Source organism: Genypterus blacodes, unplaced genomic scaffold (genome assembly GCF_046128005.1).
Source record: "Genypterus blacodes isolate CSIRO-AG114 ecotype Tasmania unplaced genomic scaffold, CSIRO-AGI_Gbla_v1 ptg000017l_1, whole genome shotgun sequence".
NCBI classification, from domain to species: Eukaryota; Metazoa; Chordata; class Actinopteri; order Ophidiiformes; family Ophidiidae; genus Genypterus; species Genypterus blacodes.
In genome coordinates this window covers 4,089,766-4,107,333 of record NW_027466831.1, presented here as the reverse complement: position 1 = coordinate 4,107,333, position 17,568 = coordinate 4,089,766, and the positions used below count along the sequence as shown (strand labels likewise).

At 46.2% G+C, this 17,568-nt stretch overlaps 1 protein-coding gene across 1 annotated transcript in view; it reads right to left on the bottom strand.

The window, feature by feature from the left end:
- Positions 1-17,568, bottom strand: part of cacna2d2a (calcium channel, voltage-dependent, alpha 2/delta subunit 2a) — a 109,389-nt gene that overhangs the window by 11,818 nt on the left and 80,003 nt on the right. Inside the window, exons 8-13 of the mRNA XM_076141113.1 lie at positions 8,525-8,575; positions 8,171-8,270; positions 6,926-7,087; positions 5,463-5,573; positions 4,646-4,724; positions 1,961-2,010 (exon numbers count right to left, since the gene is read on the bottom strand). Coding sequence (XP_075997228.1) covers positions 1,961-2,010; positions 4,646-4,724; positions 5,463-5,573; positions 6,926-7,087; positions 8,171-8,270; positions 8,525-8,575 — 553 coding nt within the window. The remainder of the gene's footprint in view (positions 1-1,960; positions 2,011-4,645; positions 4,725-5,462; positions 5,574-6,925; positions 7,088-8,170; positions 8,271-8,524; positions 8,576-17,568) is intronic.

Below are 17,568 nucleotides of genomic sequence, written 5' to 3'. Positions count from 1 at the left end.
CTTTATAGTCCTTGTCATGTACGCGCCTTAAAACAGAGACCTGGAAGAGTACTCCACTGTTCATCTGTCATAAAACTATAAGACCCTGACCAGCCTCCTCTCTGTCACCTCATAAACCAGTGGGCCCCCAGCAGCAGCATCTCGGCCCCGCAGAGCCATAAAGCCTCCAGTCCTGAGCAACTCAAGGCCGTTTTTCATCATTATGAAGGAGCTATTAAAAACACATTAAGGGTGTCAATGGCACAATGTGCAAACAGGCCATTCTCCCAGTGGCACTCCTGTCAGCCAGTATAAGAATGTCCCACAGCGTTTGTGAATGGGGGTGAGGGGTTAAATCTACTACTAATACATCATTTTCACTATGTGCTTTTTTATCTAGATTCGGACAGCTGAGATGTCTTTTTGTGTAAATACGCTATTGATTCATGTCATTTTGGAGTTGGGATGTAATTGGTGGAATTATGGAGTGAGTAACCTTGTGACATATAAAGCAATCACACATTACGGAGCAGAAACCTCCCCTGACACGAGTGTGAGCGTGCCGGAGAGGCTCACGCTGTGCTCCGACACCACATCCTCTCATTTTTCCTTGTGCGACTCTGAGCGGCAGGTTCCTGTGATGTCAGTTGTCTGTTTCTGTCAACACAACGCTTTCCTAACTATAAAACCAGGATGGGTGAAACAACAGCTCAGTCAGGGTCAAGTGTCAATTCAGGAAACATTTTCAGAGGAAAACAAATTTCCAGCCATTTCGCAGTGAAGGGGGGATACATTAACACAACGTGACCCTTGCCGCGGCTCTTTGTGTGTTCATCCCCTATACACAAAGCGGTGCCCTGTATAAGCACGCAGCTATTTCCCTATTATGCTCCTGAGCGTTTGTTTTTCATCGCCTGAACAGTGAGGGGCTGACAGGCGTAACCCATTCTATTATTAGCTCAATAAAAGTCCGGTTTAACGCGCCACAGGGAGATATTCCATCAGGACAATGACAGCTAGACCTTTTCACGGGATATAGGGGAAATTTTCCGCCCGGCTACAACAATCTAGGGAGCAAAAAAAAGTCAGCGAGCAGAGATGTGTGGTCCACAGAGCCGTACAGACTGCGGTATCTCTGCATATTGATTTCCCGAGGTACGGGCACTGTTACGATCATCAGGAGTAAACTCATCTACGCAAACATCATAAATAATAAATAACTGCGTGTCTGCACTCCAAACCAATGGGGCTGTACCACCTTCGTCCATTCACACAGCATGTCTCTAAATGCTGAAGTTAGTCGTTACTGTGCAATTATCTGGACGTGGCCTCCTTGGTCGAGGTGGGGATAAGGTTTTAAGTGTAAGAATATTGAAGGGTAGAGGTATAGTTAAATAATGTAAAGGGCCCGGTGTGTCTTCTGTGCCTATACAGAGGGCTGCAGTCACCCACCTGCAGAAAACCTATTAGAGTAAGTGGCAGTTCTCAGAATCTAAATATGCCCGAGTTAATGGAACAGCTGACAGTCTATTCTGGGGCCTGAACGCTCACCAGGCTACAGGGGGGGGGGGAGGAGGAGAGCAGTGTGCACCAGCCCCCCACCCGTCAGCCACTGAGTCAATTTCTACAGCTGGAATGAGGTTTTCCCGAGGGCCTCTAGAAGCTCGTGGTGCCTCAACCGAGGGGAGGGGGTTGGCAGGACCCTGGGTGTGTGAGTAACCCGGGTGTATGTGTGTATGCATAAGAGAGAGCAGATCTGAAAGGCTTTATTTCCCCAACGTCGTGCATAACACACAAACTGCAAAAATGTTTGTTATCACTCCATCATGTTCTCTGCATCGCTCCTCTTACAGTCATCCAGCAGCGCTGCCTTGTGTCCTTTTTGTTCCGGAACATTAAAGGCGCGAATACAACCTGTGTAATTATCATCAAAGCATGAAGGAAGCAGAATAATCGAGGATGGATGCTGAGAAAAGCTCACCTGGGTGTTGATTCTGATAGCCCCAATGGATGGGATTTCAAAGTAATAACCTGCAGATTAAGAAAGAGAGAGAATCAATGAACGTTTCCAATAAAAATCTCACAGCCGGCCAGCTTCACGTTGTCTCTCCTGCGTGCAGTCATACGTGTCCCACACTCCCTCAGACTTTTAAAGATTTCAATACACACACACGCACGCACGCACACACACACACACACACACACACACGCACACACACACACACACACACACACACACACACACACACACACACACACACACACTAATCTCTTCCATGTTATTAGGTGCATGTAATGTCATCAGCAGCAGCCGATGATGTTGAGGCATGTAGGCATGGTGGAGCTTTTGGCCATTGACCTCTCATCATTGCTGTGCTGTAAGATGTAAATGTAGAGGCTCATTGGGAATGCTGAGCCTGAGGCACTGCTGCTGATTAGGAATGGAGGAGAGTGACCGACTGGGTCAATAACCACGCCGCTCCCCAAGTTATTAAAGCCAAGAGTGTTTATACAAAGAGCCGCGAAATGGAGAGAGCATCCCTAGAATGTTAAGAGGCAGAGATGACTCTCATTATTTTGATACATTTTGCCACAGCGGTTTGTGTTGAAATTTGCCTTCTGTCTCGTTCATTTGTTTGTGCTCGCATGTGGACGTGCATACACACTTCTGCACAAAGTCTATAGTTCTCACAAACACACACACACACACAGAGCAATCACTCTTTATAGTTTTGCTCAGAGCTGTAGATTGTCAGTGTGTTGAAAGGTGGCAAAATAAGACATGAGGTGAGGTGAAGAAAGCATAAGCAGTAAGTAAACCTGTGAGTGTACGGCAGCTTGACACAGCAGCCAGAGACAATTATGGCTTTAATCAATAACCTATTTTTTGTGAGAACTAATTTAAATAATGCTTCGAGTCATTTTTCCACCAGCCTCAGAAGTATGAAGTCAATATGGGCTCAGCCAAAAGAAAAGACTAAGAGAAAAATATACATTTTGCCATGTTCCAATTTATAATTTAGGTGTAAATGTAAATGTATCACATTGTGTGTATCACAAGCATGGAGTGTATGGTCAGTAAATATTATGTTTTAATGTTAAGACCCTTGCTTGGATCAGATCTACATTTACATTTTAAATATTTTTTTATAGAGATTCTGTTTGATCTGTTCCAGCTTACCTTCTTATCTTATATAACAAATGTCCCAGTGTAAGCAGGCTGTGTTTGGGCTTTGCTTCTATTGTGGAGATCTTGAATACTAATGTGCTTTTGTTTGGGATTTGTTTCACGTCAGCATGTGGCAGTATTAAGATCCCCACATACTATAACAACACCTTATATGCCGCTTTATCCCTCATTTTCCTCCCCGACCTCCTCCCCCATTGTGACTCTCTATACTCTCCTTCCTGTTGCAGATTGGAGATCTAGGCGACAGAGTTTCACTCTCCTCTTCTGCAGAGAAGAATATGGAGTCACAGAGAAGGGACTCTGCTTAAACTAGGATAGCGGCCCAAGTGAGACAGAAGTGGCCGAGTTGTGCACAAAGGAGAACGTGCCGGATGTGTGTTTATGCATGTGTGTGTTCCTGCCGTTTGTCAAATGTGTGTGTGTCACGGGTGAAGGGTTAGGGCCTGTGGAAATGTGAGGGAGCTGGCTCTGTTTGACTGAGATACCACAGAGCCACAAGTCCTGCAGATATAAGAGGACAGCTCCACTGAGGCTAGTGTGTCAACACTATTGTCTTATGTTGGCACAGGCTTTAGCAGCATGGTAATCACGACAGAAGTGAACAGCAGAGAGCGTGTTGGCACAGAAGCGTAATCCTGGACTTTCCCAGCCTGACAGGGAGATGGCACAGTAATCATCCAGCTACCAGGCTCCTCCTGCTAATTAATAACAACTTCTGGGAAGATACCTCAGAAGCACTTGGCTCCAACGCCAGCGAGCTAATCAGTGAGCAGTTAGCTGAGGCGTCTTACAAACAGCGAAAGGCCTCATAAAGGAGAAGCTTCAAATAACTGCAACACTGAGAAACAATATTAAATCAAGCCACAAAAGGGAGGAAGCTAAGTAAGAGGGTAATGAGTTGAAAACAACAAAGTGCTCAAAAACCAGCAAAGCAATGGCTTCACTTTCCTTCACTGCCTTCCCATTCCTCTCAGCTGCCTGCCACACACACACACGCACCCAACACACACACACACACACACACACACACACACATTCTAAACTAAGATTTACGGCTCAATTTTCTGCTCTTTTCTGTTTTCTTTTCCTGATATATTATACTAAAATAAATAGTATATTGCATTTATATACAAAACAATGCATGAATAAATCCAAATCTATTCTGGGCTGGGTTTGAGCTAAATGGAGTCCAGACTAAATTCATGGAGCGAAAGGTGCTGACTGGTGAAGCTGTGGAATCATCTGGGTCATCAGATTCTATTTCACCTCAGATGAGTAAAATATGGATCTGAATGCTGCAGGTTGAGGAAGAAAAACTTGTAGAATGATCTCATCAATATGGGTTTTGTAATGCTTTTAATTATCTGAGTAGTTGTCTCTCCTGCAGCCATTTGTGACATGATGTGATCTTTCCATGTCACTTCTTATTCTATACATTCAAATGAACACTGAAGCACAACCGCTGCATCCACATACCTTTATTGGCACAAGCTATCCACTGCAACGGCGTCACATCATAATTATGCTGTCCCACAGAGAAGGTGAACACCCGGACCTGGTAGGACATGAAGACAGATCAGGAGGAAGACTCAGAGAGGGCGGATAAAGGAGATGAATCACACAAAGACCAGAACAGAAACATAACCTCCTGCTGAGAAACCTATCAGAGCAAAACAATGCCACACAAACCTCCTTATGGACAGCAATGGCTTCTACATGCACGTTACTACGACGACGACGGCGCACAAATCTCAACTCTGATTAGATTATGGGCCCGTTCAACTCTCACAAATGTGTCGCAATCGAGACAGCGAGCAAGAGAGAGAGAGAGAGAGAGAGAGAGAGAGAGAGAGAGAGAGAGAGAGAGAGAGAGAGAGAGAGAGAGAGAGAGATGTAACACTGCAGATTATTTCTGACATGACAGCCGCCGTCGCAAGGGAAGTGGATAGTAACGGATGCGAGAGCAAATGCCGGTGGGGCTGAAACATCGGGAGAGGAGAGTGGGAGGTGATGGCAAAAAAGACACAAACTGAGGATCTGTGTGTGCTGGCTGTAGTTTCATAGGCTCTGGTGATAAAGTGGCTAATTAGTCAGCGGGTCAGAGCTGTTAACACCAACAGCAAGACAACAAAAGAGAGGCAGGGGAAAGAAGAAGGAGGGAGCCAAAGAGCAAGGGAGAGGGAGCTAGAGGAAGAGGATGGGGAAAAGCCAAAATGGGCGTGAAGCAAGTTTGGCGCGTCAGACGAGGGGGCGAGGAGATGAATAGATAAGCGCCTTACGGGGAGCGACTCACCGTCTTGTTGGGCCAGTTGTACATCTCAAAGATTTCCTGTGCCCGATCCTCCCCGCCATCTGTAAACATCATTATCATCTTATTGCAGTTGGCCCTCGGGGCGCTGCTCTCCTGTGACAGCGTGGAGAGAGAGAGAGAGAGACGGGAGAGGACAGATGAGGCAGGGAGACATGTGAGACATTATACATACCATAGCTAGAGGTGATCACTCACTTTGAACAGGGACATCCTGTTTGTATGAACCCCTGATGTTTCTGTATACAGGACATGTTTACAAGCTACGTGTGTGTGTGTGTGTGTGTCAGGGCACCACACAAACTTACAAAAGGATTTCAATGAAACTTCCCTCTTTAGCATTTAGATGTAATTGGCTCATTCATCACAAGTGTTACATCCAGTGAATAAGCTGGTCTATTGTAATCCACCTACAGGTGGCGCTATAACAGCAGTTCAATTTTGACGCATAACTGGAGGACTGGCAGGCCTTGGTGGAGGTTTGCCCTCTCTGACTGCCTCCTAGTTCAACACTGGAGTATTACAGTGTTGCTTATTACTGCAAGTTATTGAGGCAGAGGTATTGTATTCATGTCAGGTGTTGATAGTTGTGCTCTTCCTCGTCTTCACGTGGACTCGTCACATACAGACGCAAACGTTTGTCCAAATGCTGCAAAATATTTCATTATGTCAGAAGAAACCAGCAGTTCTGCATGCGATTTCACATTAGTCAGGCACCAGATAGCCCCCCCCGATCCAACACACACACACACACATCTCCCCCCCACCCCGCAACTCAACTCACACCCTGCTGGCCGCACGACAGCTGCCATTGATATGCAGCCCGGCAGCACGTCACTCTGACAAGATTCTAATAAAGATAAATAATATTGCTGCAATTACATATTTTTATTGTGCTTCTGCTACCAATCACGGGCGCGAGGGAGCGGCAGACAGCGATTACAGAAGGCTGTTTTATTTCTCATTCTGCTGGCAGGGGACGGTGGAGGCGGGGGCGGTTGGGAAGGAGGGGGGAGTAAAGTCGGGACTTGGCTCCACGCCTGCGGGCCCCACCAGAGGAATATAAAGTGTCTGTGCCTGATCTCCTCTGGGCTCCGCTCATCAATCATCCCATCAGAGCCCATTAGGGTGGCAGCCTCCTAAAATACACAGCGGCATATGGAGCTGAGGCAGCACCTGTGTCAGGAGCACGTGGACGCCTGCTGCTGTCAGACCTCTGGCTGCCGCCAAACGCCAACGTCGACCCCGTTGCTTCGGCGTTTATAAATCTTACAGTTGACAACGACGGAACGCTCTTACACAAACCTGGAACGCATCAGTGTCAGCTCCGTTCCATCATTGTTAATTTAGCCCCTCTAATTGGATTAGATAGTAAAACTCTGACATGCACGTCTGGCAGCAGCTCTTCCCTCAGACCGCTCAGCGATGAAGAGCTTACTGACTCTTACATTGAGAAGCTGCTCAAAGGCGAACGTGAAGCCCGTCTTGTAATCCGTGGTCCCCTTGGCTTGCATGTGCTCCACGGCCTCCTTGAAGATCTTCTTGTTGCGGACGTTTGCTTGGACCAACGTCTTGAAGCAGGGAACGACCGCGTCGGCCTTCTCATTAAACTGAAAGAGGAGAAACACAGACATTGTAGCTTGACTATTGCTGTACGATTGTGCATTTCTGCGCTTTGTTGTTGTTTTCTTCCTTGATCGTATGTGTGTAGTGCGCGTGCACGGTGGCTGGATGCAGATACGGGCGTGCGCAGATGTAAGCTGCCCTGCGACCCGCTGGCTGGCAGTAAATGGTGGTAATTACAACTTTCCACACAAAGAACAGGTGCGCCTGAAACACCAACTCAAACCACTGAGCAGAAACCCAGCCAAGGCAATATCATCTGTCTCATCTCATCCACCAAATTAGCCTAAACTGTGTGTGTGTGTGTGTGTGTGTGTGTGTGTGTGTGTGTATAGTGTATCTGTTATGTGTATTCATGGTGAGCAGCGCCGCCTGCACTGGCAGCTATCAAATTCCGTTTCTTCTTGAAGGTCAAAATCAGACAGAATCCTCTGACATTTTGGGGGCAAACTGATGTAAAACACGATGTGCTTCAAACGCTGACATTTCTCAGCCACCGTCGTGTTTTCATATTTGAAAATTATCAGGCGAAAAGATCAAATTCGCTCATCTATTCAGAGACAAATGCGATATTAAGCGTCGTAAATCATAATGGCATTATGAAAGTGAGACCACAGTCGGTTGTAGACGAGGATACAAACACCAAAAACGGTGTTTGATGACTATGTTCATCTAAATTAGAATTATTAACATCTTATTTGTGTGCTGCGAATAATTCACAGCAAAGTAGGGGCGGGGGGGCGGGGGGATCAGATGAGTTCCCATCCATTACCAAGCTCATTTCTTGCTCTTGGAACTGGGATTTAGAAACATACGGTGGCTAAAAGTGATGGATTATGAAGGATTATGGAAGAAAGTGTCCAAACGGGGCGACCCCATCAAGCGAATACTGTCTGTGTCTGTGCCTGTGTGTGTGTGTGTGTGAGTGTGTGAGTGTTATCAGTCCTGAATGGCAGGATAATGTTAATATTCCCACATTAGCCCCAACAGAAAGCCTGGCAATCAGCACAGACTAAAGAGACGGATGGCAATTTGTGGTGCCGGAAAATCTATTGTACGGTTAGACTCACCCTGGCCACGTTCACGTAGTCGTCATCTGACAGGGTGTCCAGCATCTTCACCACAGAGCCCTTCATCAGCTTCAGTGTGAGGCCGCTCACGCTTCCACTCCTGAGGAAACACCCGACAAAGCGTGAAGCAACACAGACGAATCAACGCATATTCTGGCACAAGTCTTTTTTTAATGGCAGTAAAGAAGACAGAAGATGAGCAACACTCATCCTCCTCTGCCTCATGATCTTCCTCAGACCAACAGGTGGCACTAGCGCCCTTTGAAGGAGAGACTCCCTCAGGCCATGGAGGGGGGGAGGGGGGAGGGGATGGAGGTTAGAGCAAAGAGACTGAGCGAAGGCTGAGACACTCACACGTCCACGATGATGATCATGTCCTTTGGAGACGACGCACCCTGGATGTACCTGCACACAAACAGACACAAAGGGATGAGTTTTAAACACCTTTGCTGCGGAGAAGCGAGGCTAAAATAGGAGCCAAACATACAATAAGCCGAGCCGGTGATAATATGTTGAGACCGCGACTGAGCCCACTTAAGCTATGGAATTCTGAAATGGCTTATGTGCTTAGAAGAGTTAATAAGTTTTGCTTTACTATAACCCGTGGGCAGCCCCTGTTGGCTGCGGCTACGGTCGGCTGAGGCAAGACTTTCGACGGGAATCTTCCTCTTTGCTGAATAACAAATTCCCACTCTGAATAATTAGAAGCTAAAGTAATTGGCCGTTTCCAGTCTAAGTATATAATGATACATTCTCTACAACAAGCCTTCAGTGGGCAGTATAACCCCCCTAAAACACAAGCTGCAGCTGTTAAAACACCTTTTGTATCCTCAGTCTTCAGTCTTAAAAGTCTTAAACACTTATATATATAGTATCTACTCTAGATTATGCAACTTTATTGACCATTCCTCTTTGCCTCCGGCCTAAATCTGCTTGTTTCTTATGTATGTGATCACTTCATTCTTACCAACCTGCTCACATTCTGGAGTACTTTGCCCTCTTCTGCCTTGATTATCTACAATACTGAGAATTGGATTGAGAAAAATTCCACGGCAAAAACGGCAAACGGCAAACCAGAAGGCTAAAGACTTAACAAGCACTGTCCTAGAGGACGGGGGGACTCGTAACGTCTGTCCAAGGCTGATAGAGGACGACACGCAGAGGGAAATCCAGAATTCTCTCATTCTGCTCCAGCCGCAATTAAAATCACATCCACCCTTGATACGGCGAAGTGTGGAGATTGATGGACATTATAGGCTTTTCTATGGGCACACTGGGAAGGTTTCAGATGTGAGTACTAGTTTGACATTTCCAGAAGTGAACAGGCGAGCAGTTAGCAGCCGTCTTAAGCAGAGGCAGAGTAATCATCGGGGGTCTCTTTGTGCTGATAATCAACTGTTCTGCTGAGTGTGGAGGGAGGCCAGCTGCCTGTGGGCCACAGAGGCTCTTTTCTTATGCTCGGCCAAGCTGATATAGAGGTAGAGCAAACCCATCCCCAGTAGGATCACTGCTGTTCCCCCCGTAAGTTTCAAACGCTCCCACACTCTGGCCGGCTTCGCTCCAAACCTGCAGGATGACCCCCTGACCCCCCACCCCCACCCCCGCGCTGAAGGAACGGGCCCAGCCAACACATAGCCTTGGATGCCCAAATCGTTTTTTTTTCTTCTTCTCCCAGACACAATCTGGGCCGCCCTCTTCTGAAACGCTGGCTGAAACGCGAGATGGAGCAGGAGACTCAGCAAGCAGCATTTCCTCGCAAGCGGTCGATTAACTGAGCATGCCTAGAGTGAACACGAGGAAGAAATGGATGGGTGAGGGAGGAAGGGAGGGTGGAGGTTGTGGTGGTGGTGGGGGATCCAATTATTTTCAATAATAAAAAATGCCACATCAAAGGTAGAACTTCCACAGCGCTTCACAACTGTGTGGCATAGGAAATCAGGTCTGGAACCATGAGGCATATTGGCACGCATGACTTTTATCAATTTAATTACTGAAATCTTAATTTGAGGGAGCGAGAAGGAGAGTGCGACTCGGCACAGCGGTGGCTCCCTTCTTCTGAGGGGATGGGGGTTTATGAAAGCGCTCATCGATGCAGGACGGAAAACTCGGCGAGAATGTGGCCCACATCTTCAGTCCCTCAGGCTCACACGGAGACGCCCTGTCTGGAGACTGAAGCGGGGTCATTTTGGTGAAGACTGATGGCTGCCGACCAACAGCGGGACTTTATTAACTTCTGCGGTCAGTCCATTTCTCACAGAGGAGAATCGGCCTTTAAATGGACTTCACGTTATTTTGAAGGGACTAAGTGTTAATTATGTGGCGATGCGGACTTCTATTAACAAGTCATTTGGGACTTCTTCCACGGCTCCTCGCTGTGGCCAAACTGTGCCGGGGTTTGGACAGAGTGTCTGCAGGGAGAATGTCACTTTCTGGGATGATATTTATCTAACTGTGAGAGAGGCAGCATTGATCAACAGTAATGGGGTTTAAGAGGAATGTGTGTGGAGTGATGGAGTGGAGAGAGGAGCCACATCAGGCAAGGATAGCGTCGCTCCACACTGGAGCTATACTGCTGCCGTGGCTGATCTTCCCACAGATTGTCTTGGTGTATCAGCCGCACTCTCTTTCACTCCCTTTCCATTGCCTCGAGTCGAATTGGATTTCTCCCCGCCTCAGAGCAGAGAACACCAGGATCACAGAGAGCTCGGGTGGAGTCAAGGATTTTCCCCCGTCTCCGGGCTGATACCAGGTGCTACAGTTCCAAATCAGAGATAGAAATCATGAATTGAGGCCGGTGTCGGTGCCGGTGTGTATTTCTCCACATTTTTTTGACTCGTGGATCCAGATGTGTTGTTTCTGCATGGATTCCAGTTAGTAATTACCTCTCAGCTTCTGCCCACTGATGCCATTCTTTCCCTGTCATTACACAGTCTCCTTGGTGCCAAGGCCAGGTGACAAGCAGATGGGCCTGGCTGGCACCGGAGCCCTGTCACCCGTTCTGTCCCACCCCGACAACCATCAGCCATCGGACACAGCGACCTCTGACAGTTTACTGAAAGCCACAATAAACGATCAAAGCACACAGTACTGAACCATGATGACCAACAACAGAAAGATACAGACATCAATATGCCTGCAGCTCTGGTTTCATCTCTCAGCAGCTCATCATTGAAGACAAACAAGCAGAGAAGTAGAATCTTGTAATCTAACAGATAATGTGCCTTTGATTCATTGCTGATCAGAATTCAACTGGACGTCTAGTTTCTCCTTCACTTTATTTTTTCCTTATTTCAGTAAAGGTAAAAATTCCCCTGGTGCTATAAAAAAACAAAATCTTCTATTGTGCCTCACAAAAGTCCAGTTTATGAGGTGTTTGGCTCTGGGTAGTCATCAGTTTCTTGTAAAGACTTCACATGAGCTGTTGTACTAAAAATGCTACTTCATGTCGTAAAAGCCCTTAAAGTTTATTCTGTCGGGCAGCCTGCTGAGGCCAAACGCACGAAGCCACTTCACTCCGGTCACACTTTCTTCTGAGTCACTGGGCTCCATGAATCTTTACACTGCCGACCCTCTATAACCGATCTCACAAAGCCGGATAGCAACTGACCTCATTAAGGCAGGATTTACTAACCTAAATATGAGATCATGTATAAGAAAGAGGGGGGATTTGGTTTAAAACAGAGGACCAGAGTCACCGGCTCTACTGAGCAATCCTCCTACATTGCCAGTAATAAGTCTGCAGTAGTTGACAAGGTGCTGCAGTCACACCTGCAGGGAATTGTGATTAGTAATCATGTCTATTTATGGCCACTGCAGCGAGACCGGAGGCTGCTTGATGACCACGTATGCCAGAGCTGGAACACTTGCCCTTGATCATGGCACCATCATGCCAAAGCTTCATATAGCTGCTGCTGCTGCTGCAACCCAATCAGGACAGACCATCATCAATGTGTCCCTGTGGTTGCAAGAAGCTGGCAGTGACCTATGGGTGGTCAGAGAGGTAATGTGATGAGAAGGGCGCACTAGTTCCAAGAACATTAAGGCCTCAGGTTGGCTGAGGACTAAGATGAAGTAATAGAACGGTCTTGTCGACTATATATAATCACAAGTATTGGCAGATTTAGATTCCAAGAAACTCCAACATGCAAGGTTTCCCTCATTATTTCAGAGCCAAAGTTTTATACATCACATCTCAACTCCTCTGTGTTTGTTGACAGGGCAGCATCATCGTGCTTGACAGCTGAGAGCAGCATTCGCACGTGGCCGTGGCCTCTGGGTTGATGCGGGTGGGACTCATGGCCAACTAGAAGCGAGTATGTGAGCCAGGCAAATTCTGGTACCTGGTGTGCAGCCCGGGCCAATGACCGGGGTCCCTACAGAGGTTTAAACAGCTGGGGAAGATGTTTCTACAAAAAATCACTGCTGCTTTGTTGTTTCCAACTTTGCTCACACATGAAAGGGGGGCCCCTGATCTGGTCCAGCAGATGGAGCAGAGCCAACATCCAGGTTCCCTTGATGCTGAGTCACTACTGTACACAACTAAAGTCACTCAGGGAAGCAGCTCAGGGCAGGTCAGCAAACTTTCTGCAGAATATAATATGCTATACATACATTACACGGAAAGTACTGAATACTCAAGCTCTTGGATGAACTCTATTGTACACATTTTTGCCAACCACCTGCAGCAATCTATCTTTAAAAACCCCTGAGGGCTCGGTGAGGAAAATGGAGAGAGGACTCGTTTAATCTGGAGCTACTGCATTCATAATTCTCCAGTAATACTTCTATGGTGAAATAAAAATTATAGTGAAAATACCCCGGTGATGTGGTTTGTAATACACAATTGCGTAGATGGTCCAATGTGTGCGTAGTCTAAAATGTGTTCTATTGTCTTTTTCTCTGTATTTGGGGAATTGGGAGAGGTTGTGACGTTAACGGCCTCCTTGCAAAATCCCCATTATTGCGACAATGGGTCAGTTGCGTTTGGTGTCGCAACTTTTGTTGTGATGAAAGTGTAAGTTGGATGGTGTGTGTGCGTGTGTGTGTGTGGGCTGGAGGTGCAAATGACGAAGATACTGAATGATTGTTGCATTAAACTTGCATAAAACAAACAAATCTGCTTTTATCCCTTTACATTTCTAACACCACAATAAATAAATAATGTTTGCAAACAATTCATCAACATTTCAGTGAGTTTGAATTATATTGCGATTTGTCTCTAAGCTTGTTGTAAGCAAACTGCACTTTTCTAAATTACCAGCAAGGTATAACACACAAATTACATATGACCTGATCTGAACACATTCATTCAGTCGCACACACACACACACACACACACACACACACGTAAAGTAAGAGACACGTTCCATCACAATAAAGACTGATTTGCGTGGGCTGCCGGTCTTTACACGGAGGTGGAACGAGGTATTACTCTAAACGTGAGGAGATTAAAGCACATTCACCACCACCTCCCCTCCCCCATAAATCTAAAAGAAATGCATTATACAAGCAATGAACACATTGACATATTGTACATGGTGGTGATTGTATTCCAATCCTTTGCAGCAGTCTGGTAAAGGGAGGCTCATTGGAATTCATGAAATAGTTTTATCATGGCGCAGAGCTGTAAAATCGATACATTAACTGTGCCGGGGGGCTTAACTCCCTCTGGAGATTGTGTTTATGCACCCTGACCCATTCCACAGAGTGTTGTACATTACATTCAAATTGGAGGAATTATCAACTACATACATTTCAGACACATGCAATAGGTAGCCACACACCTGAAGTGGCTCAGGCTCATTTTTGATTGTGTGTCGCGTGAGGAAGAAGAAGCCTACCGCATGGAGAGTGAGCACATTGCAACAGTGTAAACCTGTTCCACTATTTTCTGCTGTATCTAGACCATATGTATGTTTGTCGCTCATTTATCTATGTTAAAGTGATGCATGTGCATATCGTGTATACATGAAAGCAGACAAACCACAAATACAGTCAGATCTGCATATAACACAGACTGACTGCTTGTGGCTGTGTGTGTGCGCGCGTGCATGTGTGTTTGTGCGCGTGTGCTTGTGTGTGCTCCCATGTGTGTGGAATTGTGTTGCGCTGATGGGCTTATTATTTTATGGACTGCTGCTCTCTTAGTGCTCCTGTGGATGTGGCAGGCGAATAAAGATTGAATTAAGATAAAAATATAGGATGGAGCCCAGAGAGCCTGCAGGAGAAAGAGATGTTGTCTGTCCTTTATTTATTCCACTTTCTGTTGATTATTGGAAGTGTTGCAACCATGATTCCCATCTCCATTTTTTTGGGGGGGGGGGGAAGGTGGTACAGAAGAACAGGAGGAAATTTGGATGCTCAATTTTTCCTACCACTTTCTTCTTCATAAAAAAACTAGCTAAAATGAATACAGTATATATTGTTACTTATGAATATTTGTATACATCTGTGTGATCTATTAGTAGGAGCCTACTGTAGAAAAACCTGAAAACCCAGAGCTGCTGCTCCGGGAGAGATCGTCACATTTTCTTCTTCATCTCTGCTTTTTTTTTTGGCTCAAACTGAAAGCTCACAACTTCTAGCGCGTCTCCACTGGCCAAACTTCTAAATTCTTTAACTCCGGCCTGTACCAATGACACGCTGGCTCTTCTCCTGACTCCAATCCAGCCAGAAGTGCGGTGCAGAAAATGAAAGGAGGAGAAGGTGAAGCTCAGGGCTACATGTACTTGGAATGGTATTTTTTTTGGTGAGCCTCAGCTTCGACGAGTGACCAGCAGTCATAATATTTACAAAGAGGGTAGATTGACTTTTTGAAAAAAAAGAGAAAAAAAAATCAATATGTGATATAGCCTACATGCTGTTGTGAAGCTGGGAGGTAATGGGATCTTTGCAACGCTTGACTAACAGGACTCTCTGCCTGTCTCTCTTTATTTCTCCCCTCACCCTTTTACTTTCCTCCGTCCATCTGCTCCACTTCACCCTCCGCTTGCCTTCCTTTGATAACACGAACAGACATTCTAATGGACAAATGTTAATAATTAATGTCAGAGCAATTGGAGACAATTAAGAGTGTTGACCGGACCATTAATTTTCCTGGGGCCATTGGTGGAGGAGCAGATGGGCAGAGCGCCCATCTGTACAGGCAGACGTCTGACTGATCTTTTCCCATTTTCACCAGGACAGCCTTGGCCAGGTTAGCTACACCGCAACGCATCTGTGCCCCTGAGCTGGAGGTCAGTTAAACCACAAACTGGCTTATGCATTTTGGCCGCTTGCTCTCCACAATATTCTCCATTGAGCATCACATCATAGAAGCCTGTCAGAATTAATGAAGCAAGTTGCTCCGGCTGGGTGAGAAAGAGGATCAGAGCCTCCAAATCTGAGGCTGGAAAATGGTGAATAGTCCTTTGAGAAGTGGAGGAGTTCAAGAGTTCCAGTGAGGGTAGGAAGGAGCGTGAGATTGATAGGAGCATCGCTGAGGCTTTAACAGTGATGCGGATGCTGTATCGAACTATCGTGGCCTGAAGGCTCAGCAGTCGATCAGCGGTCCAGCTCTTACTTATCCTCATGAGAACTTGACAATGACAGATTCCCGAAAGAAGGAGCTCGGACTCCAGGAGTGAGCTCAGAGTAGAACCGCCACTCCTCTGCAAATCATCAAATCACGATAGCTGACCACCAAGTAGACCCAGAATTACATACACCACCTGGCCTAAAATCATATTGGGATCCCCAGGAAGAGCTGGAGAATGAGGCCAGGGAGACGGACATTTAGGCTGCTTAGCACATTGACATTCTGTGACTCAAGTAGAAAGATAACTATTCCAAGCTAAATGTACTAAATTAAGTATGTATACCACAAATCCACGAATGACCAAGTAACACCTACAGCTGGCAGGCGGATACATTGCAGTAAAATAGGTCATTTTCTTCCTCTGGTGTGTGGAGGATTGGTGAGACAGAGTGAGCTCGTCTGTGATTGCGTTTTATTTACACCTAAAGAGCAGTGGGATCTTTAGGTGAAGCATGTGTGACAGACGCTGCTATCTGTGGCTGTCACCTGAGCGCTGGTGGCAGGCTTACCTAACCTGTGGGCTGCTTTGTGTGCTGTTGGACGACCCCTCAGGAGAATGTCATTGGGGGAGACAGCATGTTAGACTATAATCACACAAGACTGACCTGACACATCATGGCACTCCCTGCCATGCCGCTGAACACAACGGGGCACAAGTTGCTAAGCAACAGGCCAGAGGAGGGTTGTGAGCGACAGCCGCTGCTCCGACATGAGAAGGAGCACGACAGAACTGACAGTGACAAACACAGAGGAGAGCGGAGGGAGGGAGGGAGGGAGGTGACAAGGTGTTCCTCTACAAAATACTCCTCTTCCTCCATCCAACCTCGACACTGACTTCCTCTCATCCTCCTCTTTCCTCGTTCCTTTCCCCCTCCCTGGGAATTCAAAACATGTGTATGGGAATTAAAGTTGAGTGATCTTCAGGCAAAAACACGGAACAGATCCTCATTTTTCCTGTCTGCCACATAATGCTTCATGTTTCCCAGCACGGTCCATGTTCCTGTGTTGCCTCCTGTACCAGTGGAGCACTGAGGTGGTGTTCTCATGGTGTAAAACTTAATTAAACTGTCAGGAAACCCCCTGTTAGGCTGATGATAGATACACTGAGGCACTGACGCTGTTTATTCAAACACTAAAGGTCCAAGCTACAAGCCAATTCAAGAAGATTTAAAAGAGAACTCCAAAATTCAAAAGGTTCCGAACATGATGGCAACCTTCTTATGTCATAACTGATTGATTACTGGATATTGACTTATCGCAGAATTATAATGTATATTTGCTATTTTGTCTTAATGAATCTAACTTAAATTCACTGGAGGAGAGTTCTTTCTTTAAATGTAGTGACTTTTTGTGATATTTTATTATTATCAAGTTTATTAAGACGAGACACAGTGGACAAGACAAAATATTACAATCAATAGAGAAATATGTGAAAGTTAATTTCTCATCTGTCAGAATGTAAAATACTGACCCAACCATTACGATGACATCATAAACTGATTTTGCAGATTGTGTATATTACATCTAGACTCGAGAGTATGTGCTTGTGTGGTGGCTCCTGGTTGAGCTTCTACCCAGCCTGACCTCAAACAGCCACTCATGCTGAGCTGGGCCCAGAAACAGGGTCAGGTCTAATCAACGCCGCTGTCATGATTACGTCCAGTTCAATCCAACCTGTAACCAGGCAACAAGCAGCACCGGCACAAAGCTGATGTGACAGTTTCAGGTAGATTAAAGGCGGGGAAAGGAAGACGAGTAGACGCTTTGGTCCAACGCGGTCATCGTCAACAATCGCCCACCACAACAGGCAGAGATGGACTGT